This window comes from Colletotrichum truncatum, assembly GCF_014235925.2.
Source record: "Colletotrichum truncatum strain CMES1059 chromosome Unknown Contig_0009, whole genome shotgun sequence".
Lineage (NCBI taxonomy): Eukaryota > Fungi > Ascomycota > Sordariomycetes > Glomerellales > Glomerellaceae > Colletotrichum > Colletotrichum truncatum.
This window is the reverse complement of record NW_027222406.1, coordinates 35,015-51,990: the sequence shown is the minus strand read 5'-3', so window position 1 is coordinate 51,990 and position 16,976 is coordinate 35,015. Positions and strand designations below refer to the sequence as shown.

The following is a 16,976-nucleotide window of genomic DNA, read 5'->3' as shown; positions in this document are numbered from 1 at the left end:
CGTCAATCAACTCTCCTTGTACCCACACCCGAAGCATCTCATAGCTCTTTGGTTCACTATTTCCAAAGGTTGCAAATCGACATTGTCCATGCCCGCCAGGTTGGGCCCAATCAAGCAGCCTTTACGCTACCACAGACTACAATTCTGTTGCTTTGACAGCCTTCCTACAAACTTGCGCAACCTTTCGTCAGATTGCCCGTTAATTCGCGTCTGGCGCTTTCCAGCGCCAAAGTCGACGGCAAAGCACAGACCGGCCCGGCGCCTTTTTCAGCCTACCGAAGCCGAGCGGCTCCCGGCGAGTCAGCAACCTGAGTAGCTTCTCGCCGCGCTTTGCTCCGGCCTCCCTTTCCGGCCTTGGCTTCCCCCGTTCAATCTTCGAAGCGCCGGCACTTCATGGCACGGGGCTCCCGTGTCGACCGATCCAGTCCTCCAAGACCCAAGAACCCGCCATCAAGGCTACGCAGCATCCGCATCACCGTTCAATAACCCCCGTGCCTGCATCGCGTGGCTAAGAATGTCCGGGTCCGGGAGCCCCTCACGGGGAAGCCCCTCCCGGTCCCAACGAAGGCCGCTGCACGAGCGATCCAAGTCACAGTCGAACTCCCTCGCCATTCGGGTCGTTCCCTACAGCCCTCCTCGGCCAAGTCACAAGAATCGCGACTCCACCGCTTCGGCCTCTTCCTCACGCACTCCGACATCTACCACAGCACTGCTCTCGCCCAACCCCTCCGAGCTTGGCCAGACGATTTCATCAAGAGCCGATGATCGTTCTGGCTCAGCCAGTCGCGCTAGTGATAACTATTCCCACAGGCGTTCCTACTCCTCCAGCACCTTAACATCAATATTGTCGCCTGCCTCGTCGACTTTCCCATTGGTTTCCGCCAAGGACCGTGGTGTTTCAGGCTCGAAACTGCGATCCGACACCTGGGCCGCTGGCCAGTCCTCCCCTTCCCTCCCTGTCCCAACTACTCCACCTTGCCCGACTGATAATTCCCGCTTCAATGCACGATCCTGGTCCTCTCAAAACCCCCACGATGAGGATGAACCTGTGACACCCACAGCGAAGCGCCCCTTGTCTCGCCGCCGCAATCTTGTCACCATCAACGCAGACGGCAAGACTTTTTCTCTCCTCCCCCAAGGTCAGCGTAACAGAGAGTCTGGTGGCCAACAAGCCCACAGGGCCCCTACCTTGTCACTCTCTACCACTGCCTCACGGGAGCGGCTTTCGTCCGATGCGTTCAGCGAAAATCGTCCCAGCTCTACAGTGACTTCTCTTCCGGACCGAAGCTTTTCGGCAGCTACGCTAACCCCGGCATCCTCGACCACGCAATTAGCTGGAGATCATATTACCGGCACAGCCGTCTCCAATTCATCTCCCTGGAATTATCGAATGGTCGGCGGTCTGCGCAAGGTTCCCAATACACCCGATCTTAAGCAAAAGCAAAAATCGTCTCTCCTTTACCCTGAACCTGATCCAATCACGTCCCATTCGTCATCGCCGTCTGATTCTCGACTCGCGCCGCTGCCCGAGGCCTCAGCCGCTGAACCATCTTCATTTTCGGGCACTCATGACCTGCAAAGCAAAACGTCCTTTCAGTCATCTGTCACCGCCTCTACGTCGTCAGAGAAAACGAATTACAAGATTTACAGCTCCAGTTCCCCTCCAAGGGCTGACACAGAAAGTGTATTGCCCCCACCTTCCATTTCCTCGGAGACGACGAACTACAAAGTCTTTGGTTCTAGTTCACCCCCTGCCATCCCTGAAAGAGATAGTTCACTACCACCGCCCTCGTCCAGTCACTCCAATTACGAAATTCTTGGTCGATCATCTCCTCCAGACACGTCCTCTGCCGAGCGCACCCCCCCGAAAACCGCAGACAGCAATCAAAACTACGTCGTACACGGCGAGCCTTCCCCAGCACCCTCTTCGATAAGCGCTACCCGCCGGGAAAGACTCCGCCCTGAATATTCACAAGAAAGCCTGCTTGTAGCACCGCTCAAGCCCCAAAAAAGGAAGAAGAGATCACGCGAGAGGTTTGGGTATTACAAGTCCCGCTCAAGAGACTCTCTGCGACGCGCTGCTTCGGTCAAGTCAATAGCCAGCTCTCTCAGCTTTGAAGCTGCCCAGAATATCATTGCTGCACCTGCTGCATTTTATCGATCACGCACTCTGGCTGGCTCGGCTGGAAAGCAGCCAGAGGCAAAAGCTGAGCCAACCACATCCGCACCTCCCGCATCCCACATGAAAACCCACCCGCACCAATGGAGCTCTCAGCTGTCCACAGTCATGTCGGAGAGTGAAGGAGGAAGCGATCCTCCATCTCGTTCCGTGTCCCCCTGGTCTGCTCCAGGTAGACGGAGTAGTGGACCCATCAGTAGTCACAGCAGGCAGATGCTCAGCATTTCGTCTTCACTTGCCGCTAATGAAGAAGGCTCACTATCACACTCGCGGTCATTCACAGACTCACTGGAACGACCCCAAGCAGTTCATAGCCGGGGTGGCACTCTTCGTCTTGTGAGCGACCAGGACGAACATGGCGACGGGTTGACGGAACTCCACCATCTACACCAACGACCGTCTCGAACCCGCCTTTCAGGTTTTTTCTCAAACACATCCTCTGAACGCAACCTACACTCTTCGAGTAGTTCGCGAGCCAACAGCTTCAACTCTTCATCGATTCCTGCTTGGGCCAAGTCAGTTTCGTATTCTCCTGGTCACATACTAGGATCTTGCTAATCTCTCTTTCCTAGATTCTACTATGGAAGTGGCGAAAGAAGATTTCTTGCGAGTTCGTCCGACTCGATGATGTCCGACCCAAACGAAAGCCGACCGCCTAGCTCATTCCAAAGCCGCTCGCCCAGCGCCGAACATCTTCCTTTGAGTATCTATAGCCCACGCCGACGACCCAGGGAGGTTAACCCCCTGGCTCCTGGGCCGGTGTCAGATGTCGGATCAATGGAAATCAGCCATGCGCCACCCCAAGATAATTTCCGAGGTGGATTGCGAAAGAAAACATCTAGTATCTGGTCCCCGCATTTGAGACGTGATCAAAGGGCTGGTCGTTACAGCATGTGGGAGCCTCCCTCCATGACATGGTCAGCAGAGAACACCCTTCTTGGAAAGCGAAACGTGCAGGTTGTGCTATTTGCCCTCGGGTTCATCTTCCCTTTTGGTAAGACAGCTCCACCCTTGAGATCTGCTTGACCGTGGCTGACCTACAATTTACAGCATGGATGATTGCTGCCTTCCTTCCCTTACCCCCTGACCCTCACGCTGAGATGGAGGAACGCGACCATAGATCGAGCCTTTTGGACGAAGAAAGAGATCTGCCTCGTCGTGTTGCAGCGATTGACGAGACACTGTTTCAAAGCGCTAGATGGTGGCGTGCTCTTAATCGCTACATGTCCGTTATTGGTCTTCTTGTTGTTGGCGCCATTGCCGCGCTCGTCATCGTTGGCGTCAAACAAGGATGGGGGCAAATTGCCTAGTGACAGGCGCCTGTTGCATTCACAAGCTTTGGCTCAATTATTGCCCTCCGCAGCACGCCGAGGCAACATACGCAACGCAAGCAGTTGTGTTATTTTCACCGAATCACCAGCACAATAGATTTACGAATGGGCATATGTGCCCCGCGACGGCTCCTTTTACGACTCTACGACATTTGAATTCTATGCACCACGTACACACGAAATATTCTTATCGGTCATTGGTATTGCCATCACGCCGTGCAAACTCATGGTTTGACGGGTGATGCTCATCTTGTCTTTATTCCCCCATCTTTGTTTGTCTCTTGGCGGTTAGACGACACTGCCTCTGCCTCTCCTAACCATGTATAAACTGCTGTATTTCTATATCTGGCTGTGCTTTGCATTCTCTTGATGACATTAGACTTTGATTTCTGTTGGGCAATCTGATCTATATCGCCCTAAGGCCCTTCTGGAGGGCTATTCCAGTCGAGGTTGGGAGGTCGGAGTCGGTATTATGGGGAGTGGGAACAAATACATATACACCTGACCCGTCTTTTTTGTCTCGGGACATAGACATGCAATATGTAATTGCTTAGTTCTAAAACTAAATAGCACAATGTGTAATGATTTGAGGCCGACGGTCCACTTTGACAACGGTTTAAATTCCTTGAAAAGATAGCTTGCGAGCTTCTTAGTTACTGACTGTATACTGGACTTCGGGTGACTCTAAAACCATAAGGTGGAATCGGTGATTTACCTCCACCATATGAGGTTTTGTACTGAGCACAAAGTGCGGACTCAGGTAGCCTTCTTTTGCCTGGCCTCGACTTCGGCTTTAATCTCCTCCATAGCCTCGTCGACCTCTCGCTGAAGGTCAGCAGAGACACCTAGTACTGGTTCCCGGCCGGATAGGCTGTCTTGACTCAAGGTACGCGTAAGCTTAGCACCGAGCTTCCCCTGGCGTTCCTCCAACTTCCTCCTCAACACCTGCTTGGCAGGAGAGGCGAAGAAAACCATTGACGCGGCCGTGCCTACAATGGTGTAAAAGTAAACGCGGCGCCACACAAGAATCGACCCAGACAACTCCAAAACAAGAAAAGGGGCCACAGTGAATGACATGGCCAACTGAGTAACCACCCATGACAAGCAATCGTAGTAGATTTTGTTCGACGTCGGCGAACCGCTGCTGGGATCGATGAAGAATGCACGGAAGTATCGACGGTAGTCTGTGTTACATTAGCCCAGTGTTTTGCCACTAAGAGCTTCTAGAAAAACTCACTCTTGGCCACGGTCTGAAGGAAGCTAGCCAGAATGAAGCTGAGATAATAGCCAGGATAGAAGCCGTGCCATAGAGCGCTGGTGCCGAAAGTGGTTAGGCTTGCGCGGAAACCAGGCTTTCTGCCAATAGGGGTCACTCTGAGGTAAACGTAATTTCTCAGCCAGTTGTTGGTATTCATGTTCCAGTTGCCCAAGTAGGCGCGGGTGTTTTGAGCTGTCTCAACACCCCATGGGTTAATGTTTTGCAATCTGTTCCACGATACCTTACCGGTGACAGGATCAACACCATTGTAGCCTAAGCCGGCCAAAATACAAGCGCCCTCTGTTAAGGACCAAACGCCGTAATACTTCAGCCGAGCACCGAAGCCAGCCATGTGAAGAATCCAAACTCTACGAAAGAAGCCGTGGTCCATGAAGGAGGGGCTGGTCAAATAGGTGATGGGATAATAGCTTGAAAGAATCATAAAAAGACCAATCCAGCCCAGGCCACTGGCAGCTTTCCAGGCTGCGGGAGTTCCGCTGCGGGGGATCTTCCTCTTCTTGCGTACAGGAGGTTTTTTGGAGGGGTCGACCTGAGCGGGAAGGTCGAACATCGTCGTGTCTATCCATTTGCGATACTCGGTATAATCGAATGCGGGACCGGCAAAGAGAGCGGGAAAGAAGAGAACATAGCCAGCATAATCCAAGAGGCCCGGAAGTTCAACCAACCTCCTCTCCTTTTGGAGATCAGATAGTTGGTCCTCTGGGAGTTGCCCGTCTGCTACGTTCCAACAAAAGGCGCTCAGTTTCATGAGGAGCACCATTTGTGCCCCAGTGATGTCGACGGATGAAGGGCTGTCGGCAATTTGACGAGCGATATGGTTGACTGACATGTGACCCATGACGAAGGCGAAACCAATCCATGGCATGAACGGACTAGCGCGTAGATATTTCGCGATGCAGTACACGCCAACGGAGCTGATTGCGAGGGTGCGTACACCGTCCCATAGATCGAAGAGCCCGACCAAGTAAAAGGCGGAAGTGCTGAGTTGTTGGGATGACTAGTTAGCCCGATACTCAGGGCACAAGCAAGGTGCGCGAGAATAGGCAGTTGTCATACCATATTATGAACAAATTCTTTTGATCTGGTCTGGCATCAGGGACTCTCTTCAGCAGGCCAGCCAGCGGATATGATATGAGGAACGAGAAAATAAGCTTGACTGTAGAAAGTAGGCGTCAGCAGAGATGCTTGGTCGAGGCGGGCCAGTCCGCATTCGTTTGTATGTTGCGGCTTGCGGCTTGGGAGACTGACGTTCGTCTGGAGATGCGCCGAGGCGCGACGAGAGAAGTTCGAAGGCTGCGGTGCGTTATATGTTAGCATACATATACAATCTAAATCGCTTCGACTGCTGAAACAATCAGGCCGCAGGTAACTGCTCAAAAGGGACAACGACGTACGTCTATTGATAAAGGGCAACATATTTACTGTCCTGCACACGGTTGAGGAGCAATACCATCAATAGCGATAAAGAGATGTAACAAGCAAAGGTGGGTTCTTCTCAACCCATTCCTTCAAAGAGGTAGGCGTGAGAAATGACGGCTGTCGGAAATACAGGAGAGTATTGTAGTTTGCTTAGAAAGGCGGGTTATCCTCCCAGATGTGACGATGACCGCCGGTCAGGGTAGGTCATGTGGTGACGATTGGGATAACAGAATATAGCCTTGGTCCAGTAAGCTAAGGGCTGTGCTGGTAAGGAAGCAGAGAAAAACGCGGATCATCCCTACCTGGAAAGAATCTTGGGGGAACTAGAGTCAGATGCTACCGTGGGTTTTCTTTTGGTTATAATGTGTCGTCGACAGCTGCGAGAACATGGGCCATGTCATGGCAGACGTAGCTTGTTTTTTTTTTTTTTTTGGTGGGGTCCCGCAGAGAGCTCTGCTGTAGGCCTTCTACGGCTAGCCATCATCCCCCATTTGTCCCTCCCTTCCATCCAGCAATTCCACCCCACGTGTTCCAAATACTAGCTTCACAGGACAGGGAGACACTCACTCAGTCAGGTCGTCCAAAATGAGAATTGTTGGCATGCCAGGTGACTGACGAGGAGTACGAAAAGGAACAGCCATGCCTGTTTCTTGCTAAATTAGGTTCGATCAATCGGTACTACGTCACTGTATATGGGCAAGCAGAACATAGCGTCAGTGTGCACACATGTACATTGGCGGTAAAGCCCCTAAATAATTGCCACATATACCTTAAAACACGTTCGCAGCTGGTTTGTCAATCTTATCTTATCGAATGTCAGTTGTGCCCAAAGCCAAGGTTGCCGAAACATACTTCGATGGGATTAACCCCGCCGTCCCAACCAATCTCACCGCTTCGTCTTGTTGAGTCTCGTTGCATGCGTTAAAGTCATGATATTAAAACATAGCTACCCTGGTCGCCCAACACTGCTCCCTTAAGCCAAATGAAATGCTGCGTGATATCTGAACGCCCATGTTCACTTATGCCATGTTACACATTTTCTCTTCCTATATGCCCGGAGACCGAGGAGACATTACTGTACAGCATTGGCCGTCCTTTACTGAACAGTACGGAAAAAGAAAAAGAAAAAAAAGAAAAAACTGGTCTCGACGGGGAAGACGGGCGATATCTTGAATATTGAGACGCCGTCGGTACCTATCTGGCTACTAATAGGCTCAGTGCTATGCTCTTTCAGAAAAAGCTCACCAGCCGGTATTTGTTCCCTCCGTTACTAGACGCAGCCTCTACGAGTTGGCGTCTCTGTTACTCTGGGAGCTTGCACTCATAGGCTGTGTAGTCGGCAATGACATCTTAGCCGCCGCGCTCTGCCGGATTCTCGCCCAAGCATAGACGATACCGCTAATGAACCCGAGGATGATAGCAGACACACTGCCTACCGTAACTGGCGCGTCGAAGAAGACAAGGCCACTGATGGCAATAGGAAGTTTGTTAAGAGCACCAACCACTGAGTATGTAGTCGAAGACGTCACTCGAATACACCAAGCGGAGCAATACGAGATAAAGATGGCGCATAATCCGGAGTAGATCATGCCAATAAAGAGGCTGTTTCGGGTCTCGACGGGAAAGTTCTTCGCAATGTTGGTCGAGGACCAGTCCTCCGCCAAAAGTGTACAGACGATGAGAACAGGGATGGTCAATAAGTTGTTATAGAACATAGCTGTAACAATGGTTGATTAGTGGATCAGTTGTCAAACCACGGGGGAGACCGGTTTAGTCCAAAGATCACTCACTGTCCCAATCCTTGAAGTTCATCTTCTTAATGACCTTGCGCATGCCGAGCACGTACGCCGCTGTGCAACATACGTTCATTCCCATCCAAGCGTATCCAGCATTTAGGGTTGAAACGGCGGCAGAGGCTTCGGCGGTATGTGACCCACCTCCCAGGGCATGCTGAATGTCGGCCCAAGCGGCAACAACAGAGCTAAGAACCATCAAGCCGAACGAGAGTAATGAGAGAGGGCTAACACTGCCACCAAACCACAAGACTTCACCGTAGGCGATAACGATGATAGTCAAGTTCTTGAAAATGGTATAAACAGGTACGGAGAGAAACTGCAGCGCCTTTGTGCCCGTATAGATCATGCCGACAAGGAGAAGCGAGATGGGAAACCCTACAGAAGAGTCAGCTTTTACAGCGTTGCAGCATTGGCGCGAGGTAAAACCAACACTTCTTTGCCTTGTCGGAATCGAAAGGGGCTAGGTTCGTAATCATTCCCAAGTTCTTGCAAGCGAGAATGGCGAGAATACAAACGATTGCCTGCCAGGTGAAGGTTAGAGGCGGCATTCCCAGGACGAATGGGACAGATTTTACGACGCACCTGGACGGCAAGATAGAGGAAGTTCAAGTTCCAGAATTGACCAGAGACAACGTACTTGTTGACAACCGTCATACTAATAGAAGAGAAGCAGTAGGCCAAAATGGAAGCGCCAGGGCTGTTGTCGATCTTGCTAATGGGCGAAACCACGTTGGACCGGGGCCTGACAGGTGGACGCTGGGACAAGAAGCCATCCTTTTCCCCGCCGAACGAGTCGGATCCGCGAAGCTCATAGTCCTCATTCTTCTTGTCCGACATGATTTATTGTGATGGAAAGGAGTGAGGGAGGAGAAACGTGTTTGTTTAACAGGGCGGGAGACAGACCCTAGTTGCCTGGGGAGGATTTTCGCGATGGGAACCAGCTGCTTCAGCGGCACTGCCTCAAGGTTAAGAGTACAAGTGCGCCGGGCTGAATGGGACTGCTGAGCAAGATAACGACCCGTGGGCAGATGATGCGTCCTCGTAGAGGCAAGGGCTGGAGATGGAGAGGTGTCGTATTGTTGATTTCGTCGGCAGGCCGTTTCTTGAACAAATAGTTAACAACAGAAGGGGGAATTCCGGTTGCTGAGTCGATAGTTGAAAGGGATTAAAGTAAAGGGGGCACCGATATTCACGGGTGAGGATGGATGGGAACGCAGGGGAACACGCGTGCACCTATCAATGGTCGTGGATTTTCATGCCGCAAATTACGGGTAAGCTGGGTACAGAGTCCAGAAGATTTTAGTTAAGTGGGGAACATTATGGCATATCAGGTCCAGAAGCAAGGGACCCAGTGCTGTCTGTGGCTTGTGGATAACAGCATGCTGCCACACCTAAAGTGACAGGTATAGACGTATAGACTTAACCCAAGTTTGATCGTACCTTCTTCGTCTACTGGTGCTTTTGGTTCTCTATTCCTCGACCAGTAAGTAGTCTGATAGATGAGAAAGCTGTATCCAAATAACTCACAACGGAAACCTAGCACAGACTTGCTGCACTTGGTAGTATGTAATGTACCGTGTTTCCCAGTGTTGCGAGGGTGCCGCCGGTACCGGCAGGTGATGTAACAACGGCCGTGCTAACCCAGCCTCACTCCCGTGACATAGCAGCGTCTAATGCTGAGGCAAAGTAGATCGCGATTCCCAGGGGTTTCCGAGCACAGCTTCGCTTCGCAGTCCAGTTTGGAAATCCTGTTAAAGCCGCCAAAGAAGCCACGACCTGAGGCAACCGTAACTGGTAAAGACCTCTCCTCAACGAGTGTTCATCGGCAACCAGTCGCTGCATGCAATGGACGTATCAAGTGAACACAGCACAGGCCAGTCGACATCAGAGGGAGCAATCGAGACGAAGCTGCAGCTACCAGCAAGCTGTGATCCACCGCAAACAGATGGTCCCAGAAAACAGTTAGTATGGGTGGTAAGCCAACTGGTCCCTCCCAAAAAGCTTTATGATCGCCGACCAGTATTGACCGATGTATTGCTTTCCGGCGCCTTACAGGTATTTGGCGGAACAGGGCACATGGGTAGGTCCCTTGTGAAATGCGCCCTCTCCCGCGGGGATCTTGTCACCTCTGTCGGCCGAGTCTTTGAGACAAGTCCCGAAGAAATGGTCGCGCGAGACAGCGATAGCCATTTAGGGCTTCTTTGCGATGTGCGAGCCAGGGATTCAGTTGCACGAGTTGTTGATCGGACGTTGGAACGCTTCCAGCGAGTCGATGTCATCGCCAACTGCTCTGGCTACGGCGTCATTGGCGCCTGTGAAGACCAAGACGAGCATGAGATCCGTAATCAGTTCGAAACAAACCTCATGGGCACCCTTAACATTATCCAAGCTAGCCTCCCTTACTTTCGCCAACAAAATGGAGGCCGTTATCTTATCTTCAGTTCAACATCTGGAGCGCTTGGTGTTCCTGGTCTAGGTCCATATTGTGCCACCAAGTATGCTGTTGAGGGACTCATAGAAGCCATGCTGTACGAGACAAATTCATTCAACGTCAAAGCAACTTTAGTCGAGCCGGGATTCGTGCGTAGGGATGAGCCAGATACGTTAACGACCCCTTTGCCGACATGGGGCCACTTCCTCATTAAACCTGCGAGCGAGGCCTACGCGCAAGCAACCGCACCTGCGCTCCACGCCAAACGAATGGTCCAATGGCTTGGAGATCGACAGCCAACAAGTGCCGTAAAGTGCGCCGAACTTGTCTGGCAGCTGGCCCACTGTTCTTTTCCTCCATTGAGGTTGCTTCTAGGAAGCTACGCCATTGAGAGTATTCGCGATAGACTTCGGTCAGTTACTGAAGAGCTCGAGGACTGGAAACACTTGAACTTCCCCATCGCACCCGAAGCTGGAAATGACATAGACACTAGGGATGGCAAAGTAGACCAGGACGAGACGATGAACTATTCGGGCCAAGATACACAAGGTCAGTCAAAGGCATGAGGTGATTAAGTAGACTCGCAAACATTCAACAAGATGCAAAAACTAAGCTCCTTCTTCTTCAACTGTGAAAATTCACTTGTCTGCACAAATTGAGGACGTCATTAGACCATTTTGAGGCATCCTAGCTAGATTCGTCCAACACTTGATCTCTACACACGCTAGCTGCACCTCAGTCAATTATCATCAATGTCCGACAAGGAGTCGCAAGCAGATATCTTGATGTCTAGACCCACCCCGACATTCGCGAATGGATGATATTACTAGGTGATTAGCGACAGCAACGTTTGGTCTCTAGCTGACCAAGTAGAGTCTGGCCGGAGTCTATTCCACAACCCCTTGGGTTCGAAATCTGCAGACTCAACGGCCGGGGCCTAGGTGCCTGACTGTGCGGTAAGATTCTGGTATCTCAACAGGCAGTCCATAGGTATGTTGATACATCTACAATGAGCCATTGACCCGAGACGTCGAACTAGACAGACACTTCAAGGGCCCAACAGACAAAGCGGAGAATAGACCGTAACGGAACAAACTTCTACGTGCATTTCTGCAACGTTGCCACAGGACATTACAGCTCTTCCATCATATGCTTGCAGTTGAGGATACCATATTGCTCATGTCTCTTGATGACAGTGGCATACAATACAGCCAGCACTGATCTACGGAGCGCCCTTGATATCACATGCCTATGCAGAAACCCCATCCAGGAGGTATTGTTGCACGTATTCTTTCCTATGAGAGTTCGCATCAAGGTCGGAGGATCTGTTGAGAGGTGTCCACTTGGGTTCGTCCTTGAAAAGTCTCATTGCCTTAATGTACTACAAAATTCTTCAGTAACCTGCACTGAAGGTAAATTTGTTTCGCCACTCACATTGGACTCATCAGTTGTGAATCGATGATAGATACCGGCGGGCAAGATGATGAGATCGTCCTATCGGTGGTCAGCCAAACTTCAAGGCACCTTGCCATGAGAACTTCGCAACGACTGCTCTACCTTTTCTACCCGAATGCGAACCCATTCGTCATTCGCGCTTCTCACATCAAAGTAGCCAGTGCCATCGCGAACGTAACGTATTTCCTCGTCTTCGTGCAAGTGCTCATGAAAGAACGATTTGACCTTTTCTTCATATATGTCGCCCATCTTCTCCGGTGAAACAACAATCTCATCCCTGTTCTTGTATCCACGATTGGACGCCAGTTGGTTGACGCCATCCATGTCAGGGATTTGGTAGTAATAAACACCGAGAGTCTCCAGCTGGTCGACGGTGACTTCTTTGCCAGAATCGTGCGCCAAACGCTGGTCACCCTGGGGCAAGTCCATAGTCAGCTCCGGGGTTTTTGACAAGACAATGGTAAATTTATGCTGCTAGTAGAACATATTTCGAATCTCTCGGTTACTTACAGCTAGATTATCGTACCAGTAAGCCTTCATGATGGCTTAAGTCCGTTTGAATAGTTAAAGGCAAGTATCTGATAAGACAACATGCGAGGTTAGCCTTAGTGAACGTGTTCGGATGAGAAGGACCTATTACTTCTTGTCGGGCACCGTACAGGGCAGTATATAGCGACTGCAAACTACCAAAGCATCATCAGCGCATGATATAAAGGTGGAGATCAGCAACTTTTATTTTTGTTTGCAAATGACGCAATTGGTGGTGCGGGTGGGGTAATCAGCCTTGTGTGGCGGCAAGTGTGGTGCCGTAATGCCCGTTCAGTCTTCAGCGGCTAACTTGTCATGGGTCCATCGGAAGAATTCCGACTTTCAGTCCCGGCTCTGGATCTGACAGCTGATCAGTCCTAAACAGTACGCAGTCCATTGTCGTACGTTTGTCCCAACACCTTCTGGCGCATGGATCTTAACATTGTTTGCTTTGACCATGAACAGGCCAACATGAGTGTACAGCTACAATAGAGGTCTGTAACAGAGTGCTAGAGACACACTACCTCATCCAAGCAATGCGACCCGCACCAGATGATTCGACTGCTCTGGCGCAAATGAAGGACTCAATACGTTTCCAATCAAGTTATCTATCCCGTACTTCGTGGCCTACCGATCCAGAATATACTATCAATAAACGTAACTGTGCCTATGCCGATAGCCATGATGCGAAGTGATGATCCAGCAATTTAACGCCATAGCCATGCCAATGCTGCAAACTTGCCCTATCCTAGAACTCCCATACAAGATTTCCAGCATTCCTCACCGCACTTCAGCGGCAAGCTCAGGGCCCCCCGCAACGACAATGTCGTTGTTGATGCCATCCGCCGTCTCATCCGGAGGGGGCCTTTCGAACAGTCGTCTCCACCAGCCAGGGGGGTCAAATGGTCGCGAACCATTATGCAAGGGCGGGTAAACGTCGGAGAAGAAGTACCAAATATGGCCTATAACGACGCCCATGATCTCATCCTTGGGTATAGACCCATGAAGGATTAAACTGAATGCCATAAGAACCCACGGTAGGTAGGGAGCAGTGAAGACTAGCAGGCCTAGAAAGCTCAATCGTGTGTCCGGATTCCGTCGTGACCAGATATAGACCAGTGTAGATGAGAGGGGGTGTCCTAGAAAAGGCATTGAGACTAGCGGCGAGAGTAGCAGTAGACTAGTCATAGCATATATGAGTAGCCAGGAGAAGTGAGCTGGGGAGCGTCCTGAGGATTCCTCCAGAAGCCGGGCATAGCGTTGGAGGAAATAAACGTGGAAGAGAAGGTCGAGGGAGAAAGGGCCAAAGTAGAGGAAGGTTGTTAGAAGGCGCCAGTACTAGACCGAAGGCAGGGAGTGGTTAGCCACTTAAGTCTTGTAATATGTAACAACTCAAAACGCAAGACGGCCAAGGCGAAGAGAAGAAAAGGGCGACCCATCAGGAGCAATGACTAGTAGATACGCTGCAATTGCAGTCTGCTGAGGAGTGGCATGAAGGAGAAGACGAACCTGAGACTTGACAAAGACTGCGCGGAAACTGTAGAATAGCTGAAAGGGTGTTACCATCTGACACTGCACTAAAGCACTGGTCAGTACGGTGGCAGTAGTCCACCATCTCGTACAGATAGGCATCTCCCAAAACCAAGTCTCCAGAGGGAACCGGCCCCCGTCACCCATCATTTGGTCCATACTGTGGGGAACGTTGGTATACTGTGGTACTTCAGAGAAGACTGGGCGGCTGCAGAGAAAATACGCGCATCGCCCGATAACAAGGCTCGGAAGGGTCGAAAGGACTTGGTTGTCGAGAAAAGGAACAGCGAGCGAGATTGTCGTTTACAACCTTAAAGAAAAAGAAAAGAAAAGAAAAAAGACAAGTCGGAAGGGGTTGTCTCAATATTGGCCTTGTGTACGTGAGCAATCGTAGCTGGAGAGGGCTAAATGATATGCTCAAGTAGGTGTCGTTGGAGAGGTAGGTGGTTGGAAGAGAAGTCTGGCAAAAGACAAAGGTCGAAGCTGTTGATAAGAGATAATGGAGGAGAGTAAGGTGGCCTTTGAGAGCTCTTTCCAGTCCCTGTTAGCAATGGCTCCTTCCGCTACCAATCCAGAATGGACAAAATAATAGAATGGGTACTGCCGATGACGGTGCAGCGGGGCAAGGGATGCCAGCAAGCAGTTTTGATAAACATTTGTTGGTCGAAGCTCAGCCATTTAATGCCCCTGGTGATGAAGCACTCAGAGCTGGTACTCCAATGACATTAGGTAAGAGGACACCTCACATCACCTGAATTAGTCTGAGCGGCTTCAAGCGTATTGCCACATGTGGCTGTCAGCCACGCCAAGCCCCTTCCCTTAACACAGTATCCGGCGAACTTATTTTACTCCGCTTAATTGAGACGCGTAACTGAACGCGAGAACGCGTTGTCCCATACGCCCATGCCACATACGAAGAAAAATCGCGGGGCTGGCAGTCGATTAATTAATTATAGGCGCGCTCCCTCATGCAAAAGTCCCTGTTTGAGCATCTCGTCGCTTTTGTCTTGTCCTAATGGTACCTTCACAGGAAATAAACCTGCATTGCCCCAAAGATTACTTATCATTCAATTTCTCTGCTCTGTTGCAGCTGGACACCAATTCACCTTTCGCGACTTCTTCCACGCTTGGTAACTGTCGTCGTCTTATACTAAATCGCAGACGTCAACGCTCCTCCTCACTCTTTGGATCCTACGCCTGCTGAGTGGTCTCGCATGCACAACGAAGCGCTGGCCTAACCCAACATCTGCACACCACGCGTCCGCAAACATCAGCCTGAAGCCATGCCCCCAAAGAAATCAAGGCAGTCAGACGCTGCCCGGCGAAAATCGCGGCAAAGTGATATTCAGCGTATGGCTCATATTTGCCTAAAATGTCTTGCTTTGACTTTGTCCATTACCCTAACTCTCGGTAGCCGGTGATCCAATTCCTAGCCGTGGAAGACGACGTTATCGACCGGGAACAGTAGCCCTGCGAGAGATCCGAAAATACCAAAGCGGTACCCAACTGCTCTTACGCCAGCTTCCTTTTTCTCGTCTCGTAAGTAGCTTACCCTCTTCTGAAACCATTTCTTCATTCTGACCCGTCTTTCAGGTTCGTGAAATCGCCGAGTCCGTGAGGCCCCGAGGCGAGGCTATGCGTTGGCAATCGCAAGCAATTCAAGCACTCCAAGAAGCCGCCGAAGCTTTCCTAGTACACCTGTTCGAAGACACAAACCTATGTGCCATCCATGCCAAGAGAGTTACCATCATGCAAAAAGATATACAGCTTGCTAGGCGAATCCGCGGTGTGTGGGGAGGATTGGGTTAGTTTGTCGCTGGCCACAGACTGACAAGGGGAGATTCTGGGTGCGTTTGTTCGCCGGTTTATATCGTGTCTGCTTGATGGGCGTGGTTCATTTTCTTTCCTTCCCTTATATTACGGTTGTAAAAATACCCCATGGCACTTTATCGTGGATATTGGTAGATGATGTGGTGCTATATTTGGAGCAAAGGCGTTTTGGAGTTAGAATTTAAAAAATAATATAGATTAGCGAACGCGTCAAATGCAGTGAGCATTCAACGCAATTGCCTCCACTTTGCCGTAATACGTTGTAGATGTACAGTTACATAATGCCTTCGGCTGCTGCTTAGCTCTGCAATTAAGTTTGGCAGCAGGAAGGCAACTATTCATACCAGACGTGTATATTTATTCCGTGCGCTCATGACTACAGGTAGTGCTTTAGTAATACTGCACGTCACTTGCAAGGCAAGACACTGCTGCCACCTGTAAATGTATCCCTTCTGACTTACATAAGCCAGTCGAATTAGCCACGAGACATACCTTGCGTCACCAAAGAATGCGTTAACCAGCAAAACAATTTATACGCCCTTGTTCACGTCCACATTTATCTCCTCCTCCCTGTCTCGCCAGTTCTCATAAGCCTCATCAGCGCACCACGACCACCATAACCTGCCGTGTTTTATCAATGAGCCGTCTTCTATCCGCAGGATTGGCCGGCCGGCGCCTGGCTTTGCCTGTCGGCACTGGCGTGTGTGTTGCGTATTCTTTGCAGTGCCGACGTGCGCCTATCTTCTTTGACACGTATCAAGCTCCCACCAATTCAACAGTATCTCGTGTGCGCAGCCGTTCGCATAGGGGCTTGAGCTCCGAGGCTATGAGGCAGCTATCAAGCGGCAGTCTATCTGGTATGGTCTCCCCTTCCTTGTCACGATGCCGGTAGATTATGCCATTAACACCATCGAGGTTTCGGGGCTGGTCTTCTTGTGGGGTTTTTGTCTCACACACTAGTTTTGCTCACTGGACTCTCCATGCTCACTTTTTATGTAACTACCCCGAGGCCCAAGTATTGGAATTACATACTAATTCAGGATCACAGCTTGCGCAGAGGTGCGGCGTAGACCTACCTCGGTTGCTGGGATTAAAGGAACGGTTAAACAAGGCTGGGCTGAGCAAGCCATTTCGCAATGCTATATTCCGACTATCTTTTGCGGCTACCTTCACTCTTGCCGCCTTCGTCAGATTCTAA

The 16,976-nt window shown here is 50.6% G+C and overlaps 8 protein-coding genes across 8 annotated transcripts; 4 read left to right on the top strand and 4 right to left on the bottom strand.

Moving 5' to 3' along the window:
• Nucleotides 1-514: 514 nt before the first annotated feature.
• On the top strand, nucleotides 515-3,489 carry CTRU02_212556 (serine-rich protein; the record flags this gene model as incomplete). The annotated part of the gene is made up of 3 exons (XM_036723615.1): nucleotides 515-2,694; nucleotides 2,752-3,173; nucleotides 3,230-3,489. The coding sequence occupies 3 exons, from the start codon at nucleotides 515-517 to the stop codon at nucleotides 3,487-3,489; spliced, it is 2,862 nt and encodes a 953-aa protein (XP_036584890.1).
• A 777-nt stretch (nucleotides 3,490-4,266) lies between these two features.
• CTRU02_212555 (MBOAT family protein) lies at nucleotides 4,267-6,205 on the bottom strand (the record flags this gene model as incomplete). Its single annotated transcript, XM_070205868.1, has 5 exons — nucleotides 4,267-4,694; nucleotides 4,748-5,769; nucleotides 5,846-5,945; nucleotides 6,038-6,082; nucleotides 6,184-6,205. 5 exons carry the CDS (start codon nucleotides 6,203-6,205, stop codon nucleotides 4,267-4,269), a joined length of 1,617 nt encoding a protein of 538 aa, XP_070060261.1.
• Nucleotides 6,206-7,491: 1,286 nt separating this feature from the next.
• On the bottom strand, nucleotides 7,492-8,841 carry CTRU02_212554 (gdp-mannose transporter; the record flags this gene model as incomplete). Its single annotated transcript, XM_036723616.1, has 4 exons — nucleotides 7,492-7,925; nucleotides 7,999-8,379; nucleotides 8,435-8,525; nucleotides 8,587-8,841. 4 exons carry the CDS (start codon nucleotides 8,839-8,841, stop codon nucleotides 7,492-7,494), a joined length of 1,161 nt encoding a protein of 386 aa, XP_036584892.1.
• A 1,008-nt stretch (nucleotides 8,842-9,849) lies between these two features.
• Nucleotides 9,850-11,001, top strand: CTRU02_212553 (retinol dehydrogenase 8 (short-chain dehydrogenase); the record flags this gene model as incomplete). Its single annotated transcript, XM_036723617.1, has 1 exon — nucleotides 9,850-11,001. The coding sequence occupies one exon, from the start codon at nucleotides 9,850-9,852 to the stop codon at nucleotides 10,999-11,001; it is 1,152 nt and encodes a 383-aa protein (XP_036584893.1).
• A 683-nt stretch (nucleotides 11,002-11,684) lies between these two features.
• On the bottom strand, nucleotides 11,685-12,430 carry CTRU02_212552 (ard ard family; the record flags this gene model as incomplete). The annotated part of the gene is made up of 4 exons (XM_036723618.1): nucleotides 11,685-11,816; nucleotides 11,870-11,929; nucleotides 11,993-12,304; nucleotides 12,401-12,430. The coding sequence occupies 4 exons, from the start codon at nucleotides 12,428-12,430 to the stop codon at nucleotides 11,685-11,687; spliced, it is 534 nt and encodes a 177-aa protein (XP_036584894.1).
• Nucleotides 12,431-13,198: 768 nt separating this feature from the next.
• CTRU02_212551 (ER-associated proteolytic system protein) lies at nucleotides 13,199-14,107 on the bottom strand (the record flags this gene model as incomplete). Its single annotated transcript, XM_036723619.1, has 2 exons — nucleotides 13,199-13,756; nucleotides 13,928-14,107. The coding sequence occupies 2 exons, from the start codon at nucleotides 14,105-14,107 to the stop codon at nucleotides 13,199-13,201; spliced, it is 738 nt and encodes a 245-aa protein (XP_036584895.1).
• Nucleotides 14,108-15,231: 1,124 nt separating this feature from the next.
• On the top strand, nucleotides 15,232-15,757 carry CTRU02_212550 (histone H3-like centromeric protein cse-4; the record flags this gene model as incomplete). Its single annotated transcript, XM_036723620.1, has 3 exons — nucleotides 15,232-15,298; nucleotides 15,363-15,487; nucleotides 15,542-15,757. 3 exons carry the CDS (start codon nucleotides 15,232-15,234, stop codon nucleotides 15,755-15,757), a joined length of 408 nt encoding a protein of 135 aa, XP_036584896.1.
• Nucleotides 15,758-16,415: 658 nt separating this feature from the next.
• Nucleotides 16,416-16,976, top strand: CTRU02_212549 (FUN14 family protein; the record flags this gene model as incomplete). The annotated part of the gene is made up of 3 exons (XM_036723621.1): nucleotides 16,416-16,635; nucleotides 16,694-16,773; nucleotides 16,827-16,976. 3 exons carry the CDS (start codon nucleotides 16,416-16,418, stop codon nucleotides 16,974-16,976), a joined length of 450 nt encoding a protein of 149 aa, XP_036584897.1.